The sequence below is a fragment of the Eptatretus burgeri genome, chromosome 10 (assembly GCF_056783735.1).
Source record: "Eptatretus burgeri isolate ZD-2024b chromosome 10, Ebu_testis_v1, whole genome shotgun sequence".
In the NCBI taxonomy this organism is placed as follows: domain Eukaryota; kingdom Metazoa; phylum Chordata; class Myxini; order Myxiniformes; family Myxinidae; genus Eptatretus; species Eptatretus burgeri.
The window spans coordinates 62,673,370-62,695,168 of record NC_140970.1 but is presented as its reverse complement, the minus strand read 5'-3'; the positions used below and the strand labels follow the sequence as shown (position 1 = coordinate 62,695,168).

General features: G+C 43.8%; 1 protein-coding gene across 3 annotated transcripts in view; it reads right to left on the bottom strand.

The window, feature by feature from the left end:
- SCLY (selenocysteine lyase) overlaps nucleotides 1-21,799 on the bottom strand; it is a 69,383-nt gene that overhangs the window by 13,566 nt on the left and 34,018 nt on the right. For all 3 annotated transcript variants that reach the window (XM_085898663.1, XM_085898662.1, XM_085898664.1), the window contains exon 10: nucleotides 11,302-11,385. In XM_085898663.1, the coding sequence (XP_085754789.1) occupies nucleotides 11,302-11,385 (84 nt within the window). The remainder of the gene's footprint in view (nucleotides 1-11,301; nucleotides 11,386-21,799) is intronic.

The following is a 21,799-nucleotide window of genomic DNA, read 5'->3' as shown; positions in this document are numbered from 1 at the left end:
ACAGACACAGAGAGACAGAGAGACAGAGAGACACAGACAGAGAGACACAGACAGAGAGACACAGAGACACAGACAGACACAGAGACACAGACAGAGAGACAGAGAGACACAGACATAGAGACAGAGAGACACAGACATAGAGACACAGACAGAGACACAAAGAGACAGAGACACAGACAGAGACAGAGAGACACAGACAGAGACAGAGAGACACAGACAGAGACAGAGAGACACAGACAGAGACAGAGAGACACAGACAGAGACAGACACACAAAGAGACAGAGACAGAGACACAGAGAGACAGAGAGACAGAGAGACAGAGACACAGAGACACAGAGACACAGAGACACAGAGACACAGAGACACAGAGACACAGAGACACAGAGACACAGAGACACAGAGAGACACGCTATGACCTGTAAGTAGTAAGGTTAGGCAAGATTGATGGGAGTAAAAAAAGATTGTGTGTAGGAATGGGGGATGACACGAGATGACAGTGCACCTCCTGCTTGAAGTCCTCAAGGAAAGAGTGGGACTGAATTGCCGCATTAAGTCAGTTCCATAAACCGGAGAAAAGAAGAACAAAAGAGTTGAGGTGTGCAGTCAACCTCGATTTTGGAAGTTTAACCTGGAGGGGTCGCTGGAAGAGCAAGCACATCCTGGAGGTTCTGGGGAGGGTCAGAGGGCTGGTGGTCGTATGGTCGCTTAGCTGCCGTGAGAGCTATCATTTCTTGAAGCGCGACTGTGTCGCTGATGCAGTGCCCCTCTACCAGTACACACACTGGAACTGGTACTCATTTCGCCGACAGGCTGAGTCAACCCCCTGGTGTATTAATTCAGCGGCCGACGGGGCTTGAACTCAGGACCCTAGGATCCCAAGCTGCCACCCTAACTACTGAGCCAACACCAGGCTCATGTCAGAGGGCTTATACTCTACGTCTAGCAGTGTGACAGAAATGGTTAAGCTGGAAAATCCATAACACAATCGAGCATGGACACCCATCACACTATATTGAGTTGTATGACCTCTCATGCAGTTACTCAAAATCTTTATCACTGAAAAACAATTTTGGTATCTGTGGAGAACATCCGTTTGAAGTTATCCTGGAACACATCTGAAATTATAAATTCGAAAAATTGTGAAGGATAGCTGGAAGAGGATGGTGGGAAGAAGATTATCTATACATTGGCTCATGACAGGGATGAGGATAGTAAGGAAATGGAGGGGGTGTGGGGTGGGGGATGGTGATTAAGGATGATGGCAGGAGGGGAATGACAGAGAGGGGGGCAGTGTTGAAGGTATGGGAAGGATATTTAAAGAAGCTGTTGAACCATGGAGGAAGCAACGGCAAACTGAAGCTTCCATGCTATGTGGAGGAAGAAGTGGAATTAGTGGAGATCATGGAAGAGGAGGTATAGAGAGCATTAAAGAGGATGAAGAAGGGAAGAGTGCCAGATATTAATGAGGTACATATAGAGATGCTAATTGCTGAAGGAGGAGTTTGAGTTAGTTGGACAAATAGGGTGTTGAATGTGTGTATGTATGAGAGAGGGTTTGATTCTGGAGGGTTGGAGAACAGGGCTAATTGTGCCGATATGGAAGAGGAAGGCGATGTTCAAGATCCAGTGAAGTACAGAGGCATTATGCTACTAAGACATGTCATGAAGGTACCTGAGAGGATTCTGGATCAGCGAAGAGTGTAGAGATGGATATCAGCGAAGAGTAACAGGGGGTTCAGAAAGTGTAGGATGACGCCGGATGCGTTGTTCTCACTGAGAGAGCTCGTGGAGAAGAGATTGGAGGAGCAACGTGAAATGGCATTGGGATTTGTGGTAAATCTGGCATCCTGGTTTGCTTGCCAAGCTGTGGTATAGAAGGCTGCCTTCATTCCTGGATTTTTGACTTGCTCCACTCATGCAGTTAATGTGTTGCCATCAATGGAACCCTCTCCTCCCATCCTCCAGTGGAGACTGTCGTTCCCCCGGCAGTGTTTTGGATTCAGTCTGGTTCCTTATCTATATAAAGGACCTATTTGATGCTTTGGAATACACCCCATTCCTTTTTTCAGGTGAATCCACATTGTGTCCTACATTACCACATCCCTCTGCCAGGTAGACAGCAGCTATGGCTCTCTGCTGATCTGGAAATTATTAGATGCTGGTCAACTAAATGGAACATGTCCTTCAATCCTGGAAATATCACAGTCTCCCCTTATCACTCCAGAAGTATCGTCAAAGGAATCCACCTATCTATTTACTTTGTCATCCTTTTACTATTTACTTTGAACTTCTAAGCCTCACCCTTCGCCATGCACTTTCCTGCAAATATTCTAGGCCTCACCACCAAAGCCAGCCAGACTGGGCATACTCAGTCTATTCAAGTCTTTCTTTGGAAAAATCTGGAGATATTCACACTCTACAAGGCCTTTCTCCACAATCAGCTGATGCCCCAGCATCACATCTGTCAAACAGATTCTGTGAAATCTAAAGCTCTCAAAATTATTGGAATCTCCCATGATGAGACCAAAAGCACAGGGTCAGTTGCTTTCACATCACAAGCAGGTCGTCGGTGGTCTCTCTGCTTTATACTGTCTATTCTCTGATATTTATCCCTCCACTCTCTGTCCTCTGACCCTTCATATGTATTCCAGGATACACACATTCTTCCAGCAATCTCATCCTGGTTAAATTTCCAAAATTCAGGCTGACTGCACACCTCAACTCTTATTCCTCGCTTTTCCAGTTTATGGAACTGCCTTCCAGAGGCTTCCACCCTTCCATCCAGTGCTCAAAGAAAGCAGTGTACCACTATCACTGGTCATCACAGATTCTGACCCATGATCTTTTTTACCCTCATTAACCTTTCCGAACCCAACCATTTTACTTGCTAGTTTCAGTGTTTGCTCCTCTCTTCCCTTTCCTCTTTTTCTTGTTCATTCATTCCCTTGACATTTGTCCCACTGTCAGCTTTACCTTGCTCTTCCATGAGCCTCGCTCCTGGAAAGAAAAAGAAAAAAGTTCAATGTATGAGACCAAAGAATGTTGATTAAGGTGAATTAATTTTCTTCTTTCGAATTTATTTTCCTATTTTTTAGTCCACTAAAAAATCATGGAGATTGTACATAAATCACATGCAGGACAAATGCATTAGTAGACGGTACAATGAAATGTGAATTACAAATACATTCATAGACAATGGACAAATACATGCAGTATCTAGGATTTGAACCTGCATTACCAGCATCACGAGCTCTTGGTTCAGATGGGAACACTAAACAGATACTCTATCCTTACCCATGATCTTTTTGTTGTAAATTCCTTGAGAAATCTAAACTTCTCCACCTGGAAGGCCTTCGTCTGTAGCTCAACGGAGTACTGCTCTCCCATAGGAGCTGGTTCCACACACTTCACATCTTTCGCTCGTGGGTACTGACAGATTCGAAAGAGCTCGATATTATTGGTAATTCCAGCAAGAAGCACACAGCCTGCTACTCTCTAATCACCTAAACTTGATGGTCCCAATCTTGCTGTTACTGCGCTATCATCCCTGTGCCCCTTCTCCAGTCCCTCCAGGTCACATGTGTTCTTCTGGAAAACCCCTTCTTATGAAACTCCTTAGATACACTCATCGCACACCTCCATTCTTTTGTTCCTCTCTCCTTCTACTTGTGGAACATCCTTTTGGCTCAAATGGAAACTTGGATCTCTTCAGTCATCTCTCTCTGTATTGTAAATGGGGTTAGAGATTAAGAAATATTATTTTTCTCAAACTTGTTTCAAGTCATTATTCACATCCAGAAGAAGAGCTATGATCATAATTTGCGATCAAATGGAAAAAAAAATGCTCAGATGAGCCATAAAACAAATACTTTTACCCTTTTTGTTAATCCTTGAGACAAGATGGAGAGAATTATTGAACCTGGGTTTCCAGCATCATGAGCAAACCATATTATTGACACACTTGGCAATTCCATCAAGAAACGCCATCTCAGCTCTTGCCAAATACTTGTCCTTGCCTCAGCTGCAGTTTCACATTCAAGTGGACTCTGCAAGTGAACGTTGAGTTTTAAAACTTTAATTTGTGTGCAGGTGTGGCATCGAGAGCATTTTCCAATAAGACTGGCACTTTCAACACATCATCAGTATTAATAGACCATGGTCTCTTGGAGAGTGTCAGTGCTGTGAAGCAGTCTCTCGGCAAAGGTTATGCTGGGTGGTTTACCGTTGCCGTCCAAGCAGTCAGGATAGGAATTTGTAACTTGTTCAGGGTGTCGGCGATAACTTGCCTTCCATTCATGAAGGACACAGTGGGATCCTTTGACATTCAGCAATGACCAGTGGCGGTAGAAGGGTGATCCGGCATCACGTCGTTTTGATGATAAATTACTCGGCATGTTTTGTTTATTTTGTATCCAGTGTTGAAGCTCATGGAGGAGCGAGGACACAAATCGGAACAGAATGTAACAGAAAAAAAAGAGAACAGTAAAAAGAGACGGAAGGGGTGGAGGTTTGTGAAGGGGGGTTGATAGAAGGAGCGGATTCACCAATCAGTTGGATATATATATACACTCTCAAAATTATTCTCAAATTGCCTACCATTCATGCCTACCACACATACACACACACACACACACACACACACACACACACACACACACACACACATATATATATATATATATATATATATATATATATATATATATATATATATATATATATATATATATATATATATATATATATAGTTGTAGATTTCTGCCGGCGTCTAACCAATAGCGATCGCTTCGCCCACCGAACGGACAATCCAGTCGCGGATTTCCAGATCAACGCCGGAAACCAGCCACGGGTTTTTAACCACACCACAACCTTGTCCGCACTCTACCCGCGCTACAGGGTCCGATTGCCAAATCTTCGATTTACCTAATTATTCGTGCGGGAAGGTTACCGAGAGATTGTACCTCAACGGGACCGCTTGGAAACGAGCCGCTTAAGCAGCTCGCTTCCTTTTGGGATAACCGAGCGAGGTATTACCGCGCAGTCCCGTTGGACCCGATCACTTTACCGGCTATTTAAAAACCAACTATATTCCGAGTGCAAGATGGGGCAGTTCAATGAGGGAATGGACGCAACGAAAAGGTTTACAATCACACAAGGACATTTATTATAATAAAGCACGTATGCAATAAAACAAGGCAAAACACATATGCAATTATACAAGCAACAAAAGCACGACAAAAGAACTACAACCGTCTACTTATTATGTACAGTCACTTGCACTTAACAGCAGTTCCTACTTATTAGACGGGCCCACGGACACACGAAAGCACACATACACACACACCCAAGAAATGGTGGCAGAGGCCTTTAATAACAAGCTCCAGCTCGGAGGACAGGTGAGCAGAAACCCAGAGCCTATCTCGAACCTCTTCAGCTCGTGTGGTCTTCAAGTTGTTCGGACCCGGGCTCCAGCGAGAGCGAGCTGGATCCAATCGCCGTGACCCTTCCCGAGCTCCCGCGAAGCCTCCCGAGCTTCTCAACACTTGCTGGTGAGACGAGGCGCCGATCCTTCCCGTCGATGCGTCGCTTCCCTGAGGAACCCCCTCCCATGCTTCTCAACACGTGCTGGTGAGACGAGGCGCCGATCCTTCCCGTCGATGGGTCGCTTCCCCGAGGAACCACCTCCATGAAGAGGTCGATGAGTCGCACCAAGCCGGGAACCAAAATGGAGAACAAAGAGCTCCACGAACCAAGAAGAAGAAGAAGCCACCACTCACAGCTCGAGCCGAGCGACCAGCTCAACTTCCTTCCAAGCAAAGCAGCTCGAAGCAAAAAGCTCTCCCGAGCCAAGCAGAAGCCGAAGCTCACGGAACCGTCAAAGCAAAAAGCCTCCTCTCGAGCCAGGCCGCAGCCGAAGCTCACTGAGCCAGCCGAAGCAAAAAGCTTCCGAAGGCCTCAACCCTAACCCAAGCCAAACAGGACCCGAAGGTCTGCTGAACGGCTACTCTCTACTCCCTTCTCCAACTCTGCCCCGAACAAAAGAAAAGATCTCCTCTTATCCTTCTCCCGCCCTTCCCCCGCTCCCGGCGTGACTCATGACTCATGTCCTCGTGCTCCATCCCCCGCTCAGCCACGAGTGGGAGGGAGTTGTTGACATCATGAGTCACGGGACGGCAGGGTGGTTCTTCCTCTTCGCAGAAGAGGGGGAGGGATGTCTCCATTGTTCGTTCCCTAACTATTAAATTGATCCGCAGCGCATCTAATCGATTTCTGAACATTTAAACAATGGAAGCTGAGCTATCGAGGGAACAAGCACTTATCGACATAGCTGACTAAAGGAACCTGAATGTTGTGTGCAATCGAATTCCCAAATTCGTAACTATATACTGTACACACACACACACACACACACACACACACACACACACACACACACACACACACACACACACACACACACACACACACACACACACACACACACACACACACACACACACCCAACAAAATTTTGCACGTTGCCCAAGGGTAGCCCAAGTATGGCTTGTGTCTGGGAGGCACCATCTTTTTTGTTTTCATCTATTGAGAAAACATTTGTAATACTTGCGGAATAATTCCTGCCGACACTGTCCCGGCACTGGACCGTGAATGCACCCACGTTTGGTTTTGAAAGTCGAGCCTGAAGTGAATGGTCTTTCATATAGCACTGCAGCATATCTGGAGAGGAGGTTCAGCGTGGGGTCAGGGGGAAGGCCCCAATCCTCTCTATGTAAATGTGTATTGTATCGTGCCACATAGTGGTAGCCGGTATTACAAATCATCATCTTGTAGAAAGAAAGTTTAAACAACTTGATAATGTGCATTATGGTGATATTGAAATCTGATTGAGAACAATTTGAAATTTTCAAAATGTTTCATTTCACTAATTTAAGCAGAGGTTCAAACCAAAGCAAACACTGAGCTTCGCAGTGAGACAGAAGTGATTTTTTTTTTTCTCACGCCATATATAAGCAGCAAGGATGGCTGATGAAGACGGTCAGCTGAATTCCCAGCAGATGGAAGATGATCTTGGGCAAATGTCAGAGTGAACAGAGTAGAATGTTTGTGGAGTACATGTTGTCTTTTGATTAAATCCATCAGCGAAGCGATGGGTAAAATGCCTAGTTCTCTTTGTAAATGTGTATCGTGTCATAATGTCGTTCCTGCTGGGAGTGAGTATTACAAGTCATAATTAGAATGACACTCAGTAGAGCGCATACCTCCACCAGGCTGAACAGTCTATGTTTTATATGTCATTGATATGCCAGATCTGGATCCGGACCTGAACCAAAATCTCATCGGCTTGTTCTCGTCACCTACCCATACACCAAGTTTTGCGATAACTCATCCATAACTTTTTGAGATATCGTGCTATATTGTTACGGATTTGGAAACCTTGTGCACACAAGCAGCCAGAGTCCCTGTAGTTCAGTTATTTCGATAAGTATGTGTTTGTAGTTAGAATCTATCCCCCCTTTGTCTAATGGGAATTATATGTGTGCGCTATGAATTATTGTATAGTCAGGTTTATTACATCCTCATCAACAACAACTACTACTACATCCACGACAACAACGCCACCGTCCCGCACTCGAACGGTCGCCATTGCCCATGAGTTTTTTGCTGAAGGCATGGGCGGAGCCTCCAATGCCTCAGATCGAGGGTCCATCCCAAAGAAGGGCATGGACCGTTTCCTCCAGCCAATGAGCGAAGGCCGAGCATGACACGCATGCCCCAGCCAATCGGGAGGTGACCACGAGTCATCCGACAACCCCTCGTCCAATCAGGAGGTGAGTGGGAGGAGAAGAGACCGCTCCCACCTCAGAAGGGTAGAGTGGTTGTCTGGACCAGTGTTGGGCAGAGAAGAGTGCGTTCTGCAGGATCGTGGCAATTGCGGTCTGCGGTCTTGGTGGCGAGTGCGGCTTGGTCTGGGTTGTGGGTTTGAGTCCAACCATGGTGGTATACGTTGGAGCGCTCGAGCTGGGATCCCCGTTCCTGTCACAGACTCCGAGCTCCAAAAGTGCGGGTCCAGTGAAACCGCACGAGGTGGGGAGGTACCCGAATAGGCCCCTGCCCTCAGCTCGCCTTCCCTCCGAGCTGAAAGGCCAAAATAAAGACCTGACGGGGCCAAGTTCTTGAGTGTGTGTGTGTGTGTGTGTGTGTGTGTGTGTGTGTGTGTGTGTGTGTGTGTGTGTGTGTGTGTGTGTGTGTGTGTGTGTGTGTGTGTGTGTGTGTGTGTGTGGCGCCAGTCTGATAAGTAGAATTGTGTAAGTGCTTTCGTTTTCTTGTGCATTGCCTGCCTTTTATTCGTGATAACTCTGCTCTGTGTTCCCCTCCCCGATTATTCTTTGTAAAATAGACCTCTGTTAAATGTACCAGCTCGTTTTCTGTGCTTTCCTTCATTGGCCGAGCAAGGTGCGTATTGTGAATTAGTAAGGCCGTTCGTGCCGTAGGTTGTTTATTTGGTCCAATGCGGCTTTGGTAACTCCCGCTCGGTTATGCCAGATCCGAGTCGGTGATAGCGACTCGATTCGGACAAAGTCGGCCGAGGCTGTGGTTTTCCCCGGTAGTTGGACGACGTGGGTATTTAGCTATATTGAAATTAGGCAATTAACCCTACCCCACACCATCAAAATATTGGCGACCACGGTCCGCTAAGGGACCCGTGACCTTTGGAGTTATCCAAGGGTTACGACCTAAATTCCGGGTGTTCGGTGGGAGACGACTCCACTGCTCCACCTCGTGGTCGTTTATCGCCACCGAATCCCGGCCCACAACAATATATCGTTTTTGGACCCATCTCTCAATGGTGAAGAATCACTTTAAAAAAAATTTCGTATCCGGATCCGGATTTGCATCTACACCAAAATCGAATTCATTCATCCTTGTCACACACCCAAGCTGTTCAACAAGTGTCATCCAAATCCATCCATAACTTTTTGAGATATCTTGCTCGCAGACAAACAAACAAACAGACAAGAGGGGTGAAAACACAATCTCCATCCACCTGGCAGAGGTAATTAAAATAAAATACAGTACATCATTTCTCTGCAAAAAAAACTTTAATATATCTTATTAGCTTTGCATTGTACTGTCTGTCTCTGTTTCCACTCCAAAACCACTGGAGTTGAAACTTGAGTTGAAAATGAGTTGAAACTTGGTGGCAGTACTCGGGGTGTGGAGTGAATCTTTGAGAAAGTTGGGATGGTTATGACCAATCTTTTTTTAACATTAAAGTGAGTAAGTTATCATATGATACTGTTTGTTGGTTTTCGCATATTGTAACATGAACAATTCAATGTACGTATGAAAGACCATTCGCTTCAGGCTCGACTTTCAAAACCAAACTTGGGTGCACATTCACGGTCCAGTGCCCAGACACTGGACCATGAATGCAGGAATTATTATTTATTGCAGGAATTATTCCGCAAGTATTACAAATGTTTTCTCAATAGATGAAAACAAAAGGTGCCTCCAAAGAAACAAAATATTGGCAGGAAAACAAGTTGTACGAAGCGAACACATGAAGTCAAAGCTGTGGAGAACAAGGATTACCAGAAAAAGTGTCGGCATGATTGATACTGATTGTTCTTCACAATCTGAACCCAAACCAAGGCCTGTGCAATGGTGGTATAAGACTGATCTTTATGAAGGCTAACAATACCCGACGACTTGAGAGCAAAATCTCTTCTGGTGAACACGCAGGCAGGATTGTTCTCATCACCCATATAAACCTGCAACCTTTTGATGGAGACTCTCTTTGAGTGGCAGAGATGTCCGTTGCCTGTCTGGGTCACTTTTTCAAAAACTAAAATTAAAGCTACGGTCAGACCTTTAAAAGTGTTGGTCTGTGTGGTGTGGTGTGGTGTGTTGGTTTGTGGAGCTTGTTGTAGTTGGTGTGTGGTTTTTATGTGTTGATGTGGTGTGCGATTTGTAGTATGTGGCATGTTGGTGTGTGGCTTTATTGGTTGGTGTGTGGCTTGTGGTTTTTACGTGTTGGTGTTTGGCTTTATTGTTCGGTGTGTGGCATGCTTGTGTTTGGTGTATGGCTTTATTGGTTAGTGTGTGGTGTGTTTGTGTTTGGTGTGTGTCACGTTGGTGTTTGGTTTATAGCTTTATTGGTTGGAGTGTGGCTTTATGTGTTTGTGACTGGCTTTACACTTGGTAGGGTGAATGTTTGTGTTCGTGTGTGGTGTGTTGGCGAATGTGACGTATGGCTTTCAGTGTGTTGGTGCGTGGCTTGCAGCATGTTGGTGTGTAGCTTTACACACAGATAGCTTTCTTTACATTGCTACTTCTATGGTTGAGCACCCCTAAAAGCATTTTTTTCGCCATCAAGCCAGGAGAGGGAATGCCACCCAACAACACGTAATGTAGTGTTTCATGAAATTTTGACATGATTCACTACTCAACAATCAGCTGCCATCATAGGTACAGTACTATTACATCTATATTGTGCTGCATTGTGTTTGGTGTTTTTATTGCCATTTCTTAACATTATGTTAGTTTTTATGACCACCACCAGGGAGGAATCAGTGAAGGAAAGGAGGAGTAGGTTTGCAAACAATAGATGCAATGGGCAATCTATTATGAAACGAGTGTGACATCACACACACATTTCGGCAAATCATGGATAAGACTTCACTGCTCAGAATGAATTAGTGGAAAAATTACAAAAGTTGCAATTGATGCAAAAACTTTCATATTTCTTCTTCTTCTTTTTTTAAATACGGTATACTATAATCATATATTCTGTAACTGCAGAAAGATATGTTGGGAATCGAGGAAAATGGACTGGAAATAAGCATTGGTCTGGGCTCCAGGTCATCTATTCCCTGTCGAAATGATCCGTCGCCACCCCCAGGGAAAACTGCTACAATTAGAGCTGTAGTATATGAGAGGAGTACTCTCCTATACTATAGCTGGTAACAGGTCCTACTATAGTAGTCTGCAGAAAATGACTACAGGAAAGAATGTTATTTTTGTCTGGGCCGTAATAGGACCGGTTAATAAAGTATCACGCCAGCTTAACACAATATGCAGAGAAATGATACATTTTGCATTGCAACTAAAATAGAGATGTCTATCGATCTAAACTCCACATAACCAAAGTAACTTTTCACATTCTCTATGAATCTGAAGTGATTCTGTGTTTATGAGATAACACCCAGAGACAAGTGTGCATTGAAGTAATCTCAAAGTTACTGGTCGCTTGTTTGTAAAATTTTGAAAAAAGAACAGGCCTGTAGGACCGCCCTTTACCTTTAACTGATCTTCAAGGTAATCTTTCAGATCTCGCATCCGTGTCTCATCCTCATCGAGTCTCGTGAATACCAGCTGGGCTGCCTGCAGGACAAATGCAAACCAACCTTTAAGATCATTGAAGAGCAAAAATTTACGATAAAACCTCAATGTGTTGGCAACGCCACAACTACTTCAACCATCATTTTTTGTTTTCTTTTGGGTTTCAAGACTCTCAGAAGCTAGTAAAATACTATTCTGTCTTGCAATTCTTCCAAATGCCACCTCAAAAATGTAATTACAGGTGTTTGTGTGCACCATCGTGTCAGATATCGTGAGCATCATAATATGAGCACATTGAATAATACAGGATTGCTATTGTTATTTTCATCACAGCCAGATCTCAAATACTTATTGTTTGCTACATCATATAGTTTTGAACTCACCTGATATATTCTTCTCAACTTTACTTAAAAAAAAACATGAAAAAGCATGAAATATATACAGTCCCAGTCAAAAGTTTGGACACACCAACTCATTCAAGGGTTTTTCTTGATTTGTACTATTTTCTACATTGTAGAATAATAGTGAAGACATGAAAAATATGAAATAAGACACACATTATATATATATATATATATACATATATATATACATATATATATATACATATATATATATATATATATATATACATATATATATACATATATATATATATATATATATATATATATATATATATATATATATATAAATAAATATATATATACATATTGTTACGGCCACGGGTAACGAGTGCATTATGAGGGGGTTAATCCCCGTTTCTCTTCGTTAGAGCCGGACCTGGGACCATCGCTCACAATTAACTTCGTGGTACGGTGGGTTGCTTTACAATCAAGAACCCCAATCAGTTAACCACGAGTTCCAGTGTCCACCATTTAATCTTGCCGTTTACCTTGAGGTCACGTGGCTTCCTGAACAGGGAGCACGCCCTCGTCAATGCACCAATCTTATCTTGATTAGGTCTTATTTAGGGCGGCCAGGCATTTACCGCTGGTGCGTGCCGGCTATGACAGGTCAATTAGTTTGGTAATTACCTCTCAGTCTATCTAGATTCGGACAATGCTGGATCAGTGGAAGGAAAGGACAGACATGGACAGGTTCAAACGTCAACAAGGAATTTATTAATAAGGAAAAAAAAATAAACAGAAGAACTTTTTATTTGCTTGTGTTGAAAATTGGTGAATTCAAATCAATCAAAATAATCTCAAGCAAATAAGGAATTAATCAGGCATTGATAGAAAAACAGACAAAGAGCAGATGCTTATGACTATGCCTTACTTAACAATTAAACATGAGACAAGAGTACCCAGCAGACCATTCACGGGGTTGGGGGAGGGGGGGAGAAGTGTCATTTTACTCACCAAGTCAAAGTCGTCGTGCGTCAAATAAAATGTCCCGAAATGTGTGAGCGTGCCTTGGTCCATTGCCAGTGCCCTGCCTGGCCGTGCACCCACTTGTAAACAGACTTGAACACCAATCGACATCACGTCGTCACACCCAGGAACCAGGGACGCCAAGAATCAGGTACGCCAAGAGCAGGTCTTGAGCAGAACCAGCATTAACGGTCCAAGCATCACCCACCGTGAGGAACCACCAGGAGCCACAACCAACGGACAGCTGTAAGGAGCTGTGAGGCGCTGTGAGGCACTGTGAGAAGTTGTAAAGCGATGAGGCACTGTGAGGAGCTGAGGGGCTGTGAGAAGCTGTAAGGCGCTGTAAGGCTGTCACCAGCGATCAGAGCTGAAAGGCTGGAAGGCAATCACCAACTGTCACAAACTCAACTGTTGCCAGCTCACCAACCGTCTTACTGGAACTGACTGGAGCTGAAAATAGCTGACACTCAGCTGTCACAAAAACCTTCAGAGCTGTAAGAAGCCACAATCAGCTGTCACAAAAACGGTTCTCTCGTCCTTTTTATAGGCATCCAGTCTGGGCAGAGCCTCAAGCAGACTTCAGCCAAATCCACCTTGCCTATTGGCGCATCGTTGCACGTGACAAACCGTCCATCTCGCGATCATTCCTTCCTTACCAGAGCGAGACGCAACCCCCAAATCAGCACAGGCCTGGCCCACGATAACATGTTTGTGGTGCTGAACGAATGGCAGAAAGCAGCCATTTGCCAGAATTACCGAGCAAAAATATGAAGCGCTCATAAAACATCAACAACAACCATCCACAGAGCTGCCAAACGGGGCGTCAAACGTCAATGGAAAAAGGTGGACACCAACGTTGATGAAAGAGGTGGGTGTCGAACGTCGGTGCAAAAAAAGGTGGGTGAGGTAAATGATCCGTAGCCATATTTGACCATCAGAATAACTGTTCAGGAAAAGCCCATGGAGTGCTTCATCAAATGTCCTGTAAGTCCAAGGTGTAAATAAATAGTCTAAATCCAAGCCAATGTGTCTTGATGGAAAGGGGGGTAGACGAGTCTCCGTTGGGCTAACGGCTATCTCACGTGCATGAATGTGTCTGTCGTAAAGAGAAAAAGGCCATCCCATAAGAGAGAGAATCTATTCTTTACTCTTCTCAACGCATCAAAGTTAGAATCCCACCAGACATGGGGATGGGTCTATCCTGGACATGCATTCAGGGAAATAACTGTCTGAGGACCTAAATGTTTGTATGCATTCGGCGGATCCAATTCTAAAATCCATACCAATTTTTTATTTTATTTTATAAAAGAAGAAGGTGTTTTTTTTGTATACATTGTAGAGGCTCGTATGAGAGCTAACATACAACGCACAGCAAGGGGGGTACGAGAAAGAGGTATGGGAGAGGGAAGGACAAAACAGTGGGGAACAGAGACATTAGGAGATTTGTGGAAGGGAGAGGGATGGGGCGGGGAACATGGGGAATACAAGATGGACATTACAGGGACTTTAAGGAAGGAAAGCAGGGAATTTGAAGGAGGTGTGTTTGGGGTGGATTAAAGGGGCGAGAAAGGATCGAGGTTTTGGATGGGGGAAGATAAGAGGTGGTGGTGAACAGCTGTTTTGAAGACCTGGAGGGAAGAATGGGATTGAATAGAGTGTGGGAGTTTATTCCAAAGGTGGGGAAAAAAGAGGAATGAAAGCGTGAAGGTGAGCAGTTATTCGTGGTTTTGGTAGTTTTACCAGAACGGGGTTGCTGGCGAACCTTGAGCGCCCTGTGGAAATATGGGGGGGGGGGCAGGGGGGAGGGGAGGGAACATATCGCAGACAGAGCAGGAGGGGCAAGACCAGAGAGGAGACAGTAGAAGATAGAAAGACCATCGACCTGCCTGCGGTGAGAGAGTGAGAGGGTCAAAGACTCAGCTTCACTGCGGGAGGTACCAATGGTCCGAAATGCCTTGGTTTCCACAGGATGAAGCCGATAAAAGATGGGAGGAAGGAGCACCAGCCCAGAGGGGAGAGCAGTACTCCATCAGGCTGCGGAGAAAAGCTTTTTATGTGGTCAGGAGCTCAGGTGGGCCGAGGAATGACTTTGCATGACAGAGGATGCCCAGTCGGTCACTGGCTTTGGAGGCCAGGTTGGAAATGTGGTTTTCCCAGGAAAGATCATGGCAGATAGTGAGTCCCAGAAGCTTGAATGAAAGGATTTCTTCCAGCAGATTTTTGAGAAAGTAGATGGGGGGGGGGGGTCCAAACGGTCCTTTCAGAGACATAGTGAGAGTGTGAGATTTGACCGGATTGAAAGACATTCTACGTGTTGGACCAGTTTGTGATTTTACCCAGATCTGCAGAGAGCAAAGAAGCTGCTGCTTGCCAGTCTGAGGGATGACAGATGGTACAACAGAGGGTGGAGTCATCAGCAAAGAGATAAAGAGGATTTTCCAGAGGGTCGGAGAGATCATTGATGAAGACCAGAAAATAACAGGGCCCAGAATGCTACCTTGAGGAACTCCAGCTTGGACAGGAAGAGGGGATGAGAGAATTCCAGTTAAGGCCACACGTTGGCTACGACAGGAGAGGAAGTCTGCCATCTAAGAGTGGAGATGGCCTTGGATACCAAAGAAAGAGTTTGGTGAGCAGGGCGGGTACCAGACCGGATCAAAAGCATGCAATATGTCTAGGGAGATGACTGATCTCATGTCTGGCATTGAGTACCTCCATCCAGTGTTGAGAGAGCAGCAGCAGCATATCCAGGGAAGGGTGACCTGGTCTGAATCCAAAATTGATAATCGGAAATCAAGCCATTGGAGAAGAGGAAGGATTTAATGTCTGAAGCAATGATGGATTCCATAACCTTGCTGATGATTGGGAGAAGGCTGATTGGTCTGCAGTTGCAGGGATCTGTTTTTGTAACTTTTTTATGCAGAGTGGTAATGTTTGTTGATTTCCAAGCAGATAGCAGATGACTGAGCAAATGAGAGGGTGAATAGAACAGAGAGGGTGAGCAAGAGCAGAGGAGCAGGTTTTTAGGACACGTGGGCTGATGCCGTCTGGATCCGTTGCAGAATCTGAGGCGAGAACCAAAAGTTAAAAATTACCCCCCGTGTGGGGGTGACGGTCATCTCTATTATGTTTTTTACTATCATAATCGATGAATCGTTGCCAGATATCTTATAAAATGACAGATGAGATAGGTTTTGAAAATGGCGACTTTCACAACTTTCGTGACCTCGTGACCTTGACCCTGACCTCAAATCCGGGAAAAAATTTGTCGTTGGGTATCACTCGTCGACCTCTACCCACATACCAAATTTCATCAAGATCGGAAGTAAAAAGTTTTCTTTGAACCTGGAGGTGTTTTTGACCATCTTCCAGGTTACGTGGCAGCCAAACGGGAAGGAAATAACAAAAATCTGTCCAGTTAGATAAAAGATAATATTTTTACTATCATAATCAATAAACAGTTGCAGAATATCTTGTGGAATGGCAGACGAGATAGGTTTTGAAAATGGCGATTTTTATAACTTACGTGACCTCGTGACCTTGACCCTGACCTTGAACCCGGACAAAAGTTATATCGTTGTGCAACACTCATCGACCTCTACCCACATACTAAGTTTAATCAAGATCGGAAAGAAAAATTGTTGACGGACGGACGTACGGATGGATGGACGGACATTAGGTCTGACTTTATTAGGACCTAAAAACTAGATCGACCACTAATTTGAGCAAAAAAGCGAGAGCACACCCGGTCTCAAGCAACATTTTGCCGGCTTCACAGCCAGCTTCATCAAGCACAATATACCCTCAGCCTCGGCACGTGTCCGGTTTTTATTTTGACACGACCGTTCATTTCCGGTCACGTGCTGATGCTCGAGGTCAAATGGAGGAGTGCTTTTTATTACCCCTCAGCCCGAATTAGGCTAAGGGGTATTGTCGTCACAGGCGTTGTCCGGGCGTCCATCCGGGCGTCTGTCAACTTTTGGTTTCCGTCAATTTCGAGGAGAACGCCTTGTCCGATTAAATCCATTTTTGCAGGGTATGTTGGGGTTGATTAGAGGAAGGTTCCTTTCGAAAATAAGTGCACTGCAATTTTCAATGTGGCCTCCATGGCAGCCATCTTGAAATTGGTTTCCGTCGATTTCGAGGAGAACGCCTTGTCCGATTAAATCCATTTTTTCAGGGTGTGTTGGAGTTGAGTAGAAGAAGGTTCCTTTCGAAAATGGGGGTGCTGCGATTTTCACTAGCCGCCACGGTAGCCATCTTGAAGTCTGATTGATTTTCGTTATGACGTCCAACGTGCTCTAACTGACTGCATCATCGTGATATCACTGCTTCCTTTTACAATGCATGGGCTGAGGGGTTACGCCCACTTTGCTGCGCTATTTTTTTATTTTGCAAAAGCAAAATCAAACGCCAAATCACAATCTTTGAAGGGGTGCTTTGCTCTTTTTTTGTTGATATTTCCATGTAATTTGGTGTTGTGTGTGTGTGTGTGTGTGTGTGTGTGTGTGTGTGTGTGTGTGTGTGTGTGTGTGTGTGTGTGTGTGTGTGTGTGCACGTGTGTGCGCTTGTTGTTGTTTTTGTGTTTCTGGGGCACGAACACGGCTGGTTTCGTGTCCGGGCTGGGCATGATGAGATGTTGGTTGTGCGAGTGTTGGGGCTCTCATTGGGTGTTTTGCACATGTGGATGTAGTGTTTGGGATTGAGTGTTGTTTGTTGCTCACCTTATCCAGCCGTTTGCACCACAATCACCTCACTGCCACTTTATTATAAACATCTCACTGCCATGTTATGAAAAACACCTCATCACCACGTTATTGAAAACACCTCAACACTACGTAATTCAAAACACCTCACCACCACGTTATTAAAAACACGTCACCACCACATTATTAACCAGAGAGTTGGTGTCAAAGCCACCCAATGCTCGCCTGTTTATACATTTATCGTTTTTAAAAGACTAGTCTAATAATATTTTTTTTTATAAAGCATTGCAGTGAAGTCTGATCCAAATAATTTTAAAGCAATATATGTATTTGTATATTGTAATCAGTAAAAAATAGTGTGGTAGGTAAAAATATTAGAAAGGAAATAACTTGCACCAAAAACTTTAACATTTTCACGCTCATGCCGACGCTGACGCTCACGCCGGGGTATCGCTATAGCTCTCTGTTCTTCGAACAGGCGAGCTAAAAACACCTCACCTCCATGTAGTTAAAAACACCTCACCACGCATCACTTTCAAGAAAGGCTTGTTTTAACCGAGGATAAGTACACTAGTTGCCATGTTATGATTAACACTTATCAGAATTCTTACATTTATTTTGCAAAATAATTTGTTTGGTATGATTTCACAAAAGTTTGAGGGAGTAGTTCAGTGACAACACAAGACGGGACAGACACTGTACAGATATATATTATACCCGGAAAACATTTATTTCTTTGGTTTACAGCGGAACAAAACAAAAAATGCTGAAAAAATTACGAAATCTTCGCTTATTCCATACAGAAATCCGAAAATCTCCCAGACAATATTAGTGGCACCTTTTAGAAGTTGTTAGAAATAATAAGATTTCAAGCAGGTGATTCTCGTTTACTTTGGAATTGAACTCACCTGTGGTGAGTTGCAGGTGCCTGCAAAATAAAAATCACTCATTCAACTAGTTTGATAGAGAAAAGGAGTCATTCTGCTGTTTTGTGTCACTGTGTGTACCACAATGAGCATGGAGAAAAGAAAGAAAATCAGAGAATCGTCTGAGGAGGTCGGATGCAAGATTGTAGCCAAGCATGGACAATCTCAAGGCTACAAGTCTATCTCCAGAGACCTTGATGTTCCTGTGTCCACCGTATGCAATGTTATCAGGAAGTTTAAGGCCCATGGCACTGCAGCCAACCTCCCTGGACGTCGCCGCAAGAGAAAACTTGATCGAAGATTGCAGTGAAGGATTGTTCGAATGGTGCAGAAAGCACCTCGATCAACTGCCAAAAAGATTCAAGCTGACCTTCAGACACAAGGTATGACAGTTTCAACTCGCACCATTCATCACCAACTCAATGAAAGGGGGATCTATGCTGGGAGATCCAGGAGGACCCCACTGCCAAAAAGCCAAAATCCTTCTGAGAGAATATCCTGTGGACAGATGAGTCCAAATTAGAGCATTTTGGCAAAGCACATCATCTCTATGTTTACAGAAAACAAAATGAAGCCTTCAAAGAAAAGAACACCTTCCCCACAGTCAAACATGGAGGAGGTTCAGTGATGTTTTGGGGTTGCTGTGCTGCCTCTGACACTGGGTGTCTTGAATGTGTGCATGGCATCATGAAATCAGGAGATTATAAAGGCATGTTGGAGTGCAATGTTCAACCGAGGGTCAGAAAGCTGGGTCTCCGTCAAAGATCATGGGTCTTGCAGCAGGACAATGACCCCAAACACAGTTAAAAAAGCACCCAGGAATGGTTCAACACAAAACGCTGGACTGTTCTGAAGTGGCCAGCAATGAGTCTCGATCTAAATCCCATTGAACACCTGTGGGGAGATCTGAAAACAGCAGTTGGGGGAAGGCACCCTTCAAATCTGGGAGAACTGGAACAGTGTGCACAAGAAGAGTGGGCCAAACTGCCGGTAGAGAGGTGGAGGAAAGCTCATTCATGGCGATAGGAAGCACTCGACTGCAGTTATTTTGTCCAAAGGCTGTGCTTCCAAATATTAAGTCGAGGGTGTCAATAATTTTGTCAATGCCATTTCTTTATATTTTCTGATTTTAAAGGATATATTAAGTTCTGAATCAAAAAAAAAAAAGGTTCTGTAATATTAACAATGAAATAAAGAATTGTGGAGAGCAAATACTTTTGTCAATTTAAACTTATTTTTAGAGAAAATTGTGAGTCATTTGAAAAAAATTGCAAGAGTGCCAATATTTTTGCCCATGACTGTACTTTCTGTTGGGTGTCATCCTTTATGATATCAAATCCTTCTAACGCACTGGCTGTGACAATACCAATCCATGGAGGTCATCAGCATCTCTCTCATTGTTGCTCTTCAGTGCTACCAAATCAGTCCCAAGACATGAAGCACAAAGAGTGGCTTGTCTTTGACTTCCCAGCAGTAGACAGGGCAGTAATTTGGAATTTGTTAAGGGTGCTGACAACGACTCGCCGACTCTTCATGAAAGACATTGTGGGTTCTTTAATGTCCATAAACGAATGCTGGCAGATGGGACACCTGGTTTAACCTCACCGCTACACTGTTCAATCCTATCACTAGACTACTAGAGCAAGATGTTGATCTGGTGGAGGTAGCTCTGTTAGTCTCTGCTTTGAAACAGTGGAGCACTGTGAATGGCAAATTTGATTTGTCGAGATGGCTGATAATTTTGCCAACTTCAGAGCCAAAGTACTGCGAAACTGAAAGTTTTTGGAAATGGCAACAAACCGATTCATGTTGTACATTGTTGAAAATCTATATTTCTATTGAAATTAAAAAAAAAGTTTTAAAGGCTGCAGAAAATATAAAACCCAAACAATTGAATCAGAAATTTACCACCATTGATGTATTTGGGATGTCTTCGTTTACACCACCTTGCATTACACGTTAAATTAGTTATTTGTGCCTGATGTTTGTGCCCTTTACGGAGTCCCTAAAACAGTAAGTTTCCTGTTTGGAATATTTTTCAATTTTTTTTTGACAGACAGGACTAGTTTGGTGGCTTCGTGAAATTATCATTACACTCCGGCCAAAAGTGGCATTTTTTTTACTGAAGCATTGCATGGAACCATAATGTCAGAAAATCCACGGCTGCAAAAAAAATATTAAAGTACGACGTCATTTTCATGAATGCATTTAATAAAGCATGTGGTTTAGTTCAAATATTGTTCTATAGATGTGAATGTACAGTTTGAAAAACTGGAAACTCCCACTGGATCATACTTTCAGAAAATATGCCTGCGGGGAAGAAAATGTATATAAAAAGTCAAAATGTCATCATAATGACATCAACTTGATGTTACTTTCACAGATTTAAATATAAAAGCTGAAAATCTTAACGATTACTCCCAACAAATGAACCAGTATATTTTGCTGCTCAATTGAAATGTTTAGCTACTGTTGGGTTGTTATGGAATTGCTGTAATCACGGTAATTACCTAATTAGAGTTGTTAATCATCAAGATTCTCACATGTGTGTGTTTCTCGAAGTTTTATGGTGAGCTCTTGTGTGTTCTTGCTGACTAAACTCCACCGTTTGCTTTCAGGTATAACTAAACATGGCTTCCAACACTGATTGGCTTTGTTGCATCATCTATCAGACAAAGACTTCTGAAGACCTGCGTTGTCCTATGAAGAATCACTGAGACATATACGCAATATTTTTTGCAGAATGTTGAAGAATTCCAAGCTCTTCATTCAGCACCCATCAATGTCAGCATTGGGAATGTTACTACACAAATACTCCTGGAATATGGTGCATCCTGGCATAAATGTTGTCAACAAAAATTCAATAACTCAATGCTGGAACGTGCAAGGGCAAAGAGATGGAAAGAAGCAATAGACTCAGATGAAGTGTCTCGTTCGAAACACCAGCCCTCTGCAGTAAGCAAGTCTGTGTATTTTCTGTGAGGATGCCAGCAGTGAAATCCTTCACAAATTCACTACATTCAATGTGGACAAGTCGTTAAAGACCATGGCCATGGAAATGACAGACATAGACCTGCTTTTGGAAATATCTGGTGGTGACATAGATCTGCTTTTGAAAATATCTGGTGGTGAGAAGCCAAATACCACCTGAGCTACTTGACGAAGTACCATATTCACTATCGCTCCTACCAGAGAGCAGACCAGTGCGTCAACATCATCGATTATAAATACTAGCTTCCACCATTTCTTGCCTTCAGTGGTTGCGACACAACCTCCTCGTTCTTTGGCAAGAGGAAGCTGTCTGCATGGTCAACTTGGATCTCTTATCAAGAGATGACGCAAGCCTTCTTGCACATTGCCGAGAACTCCTTTGAGATGATCACTTCCTCGTCGCCTCATTTCCTCACCATGGAAAGATTTACAGTGGTACTGTATGATAAGAACAGCG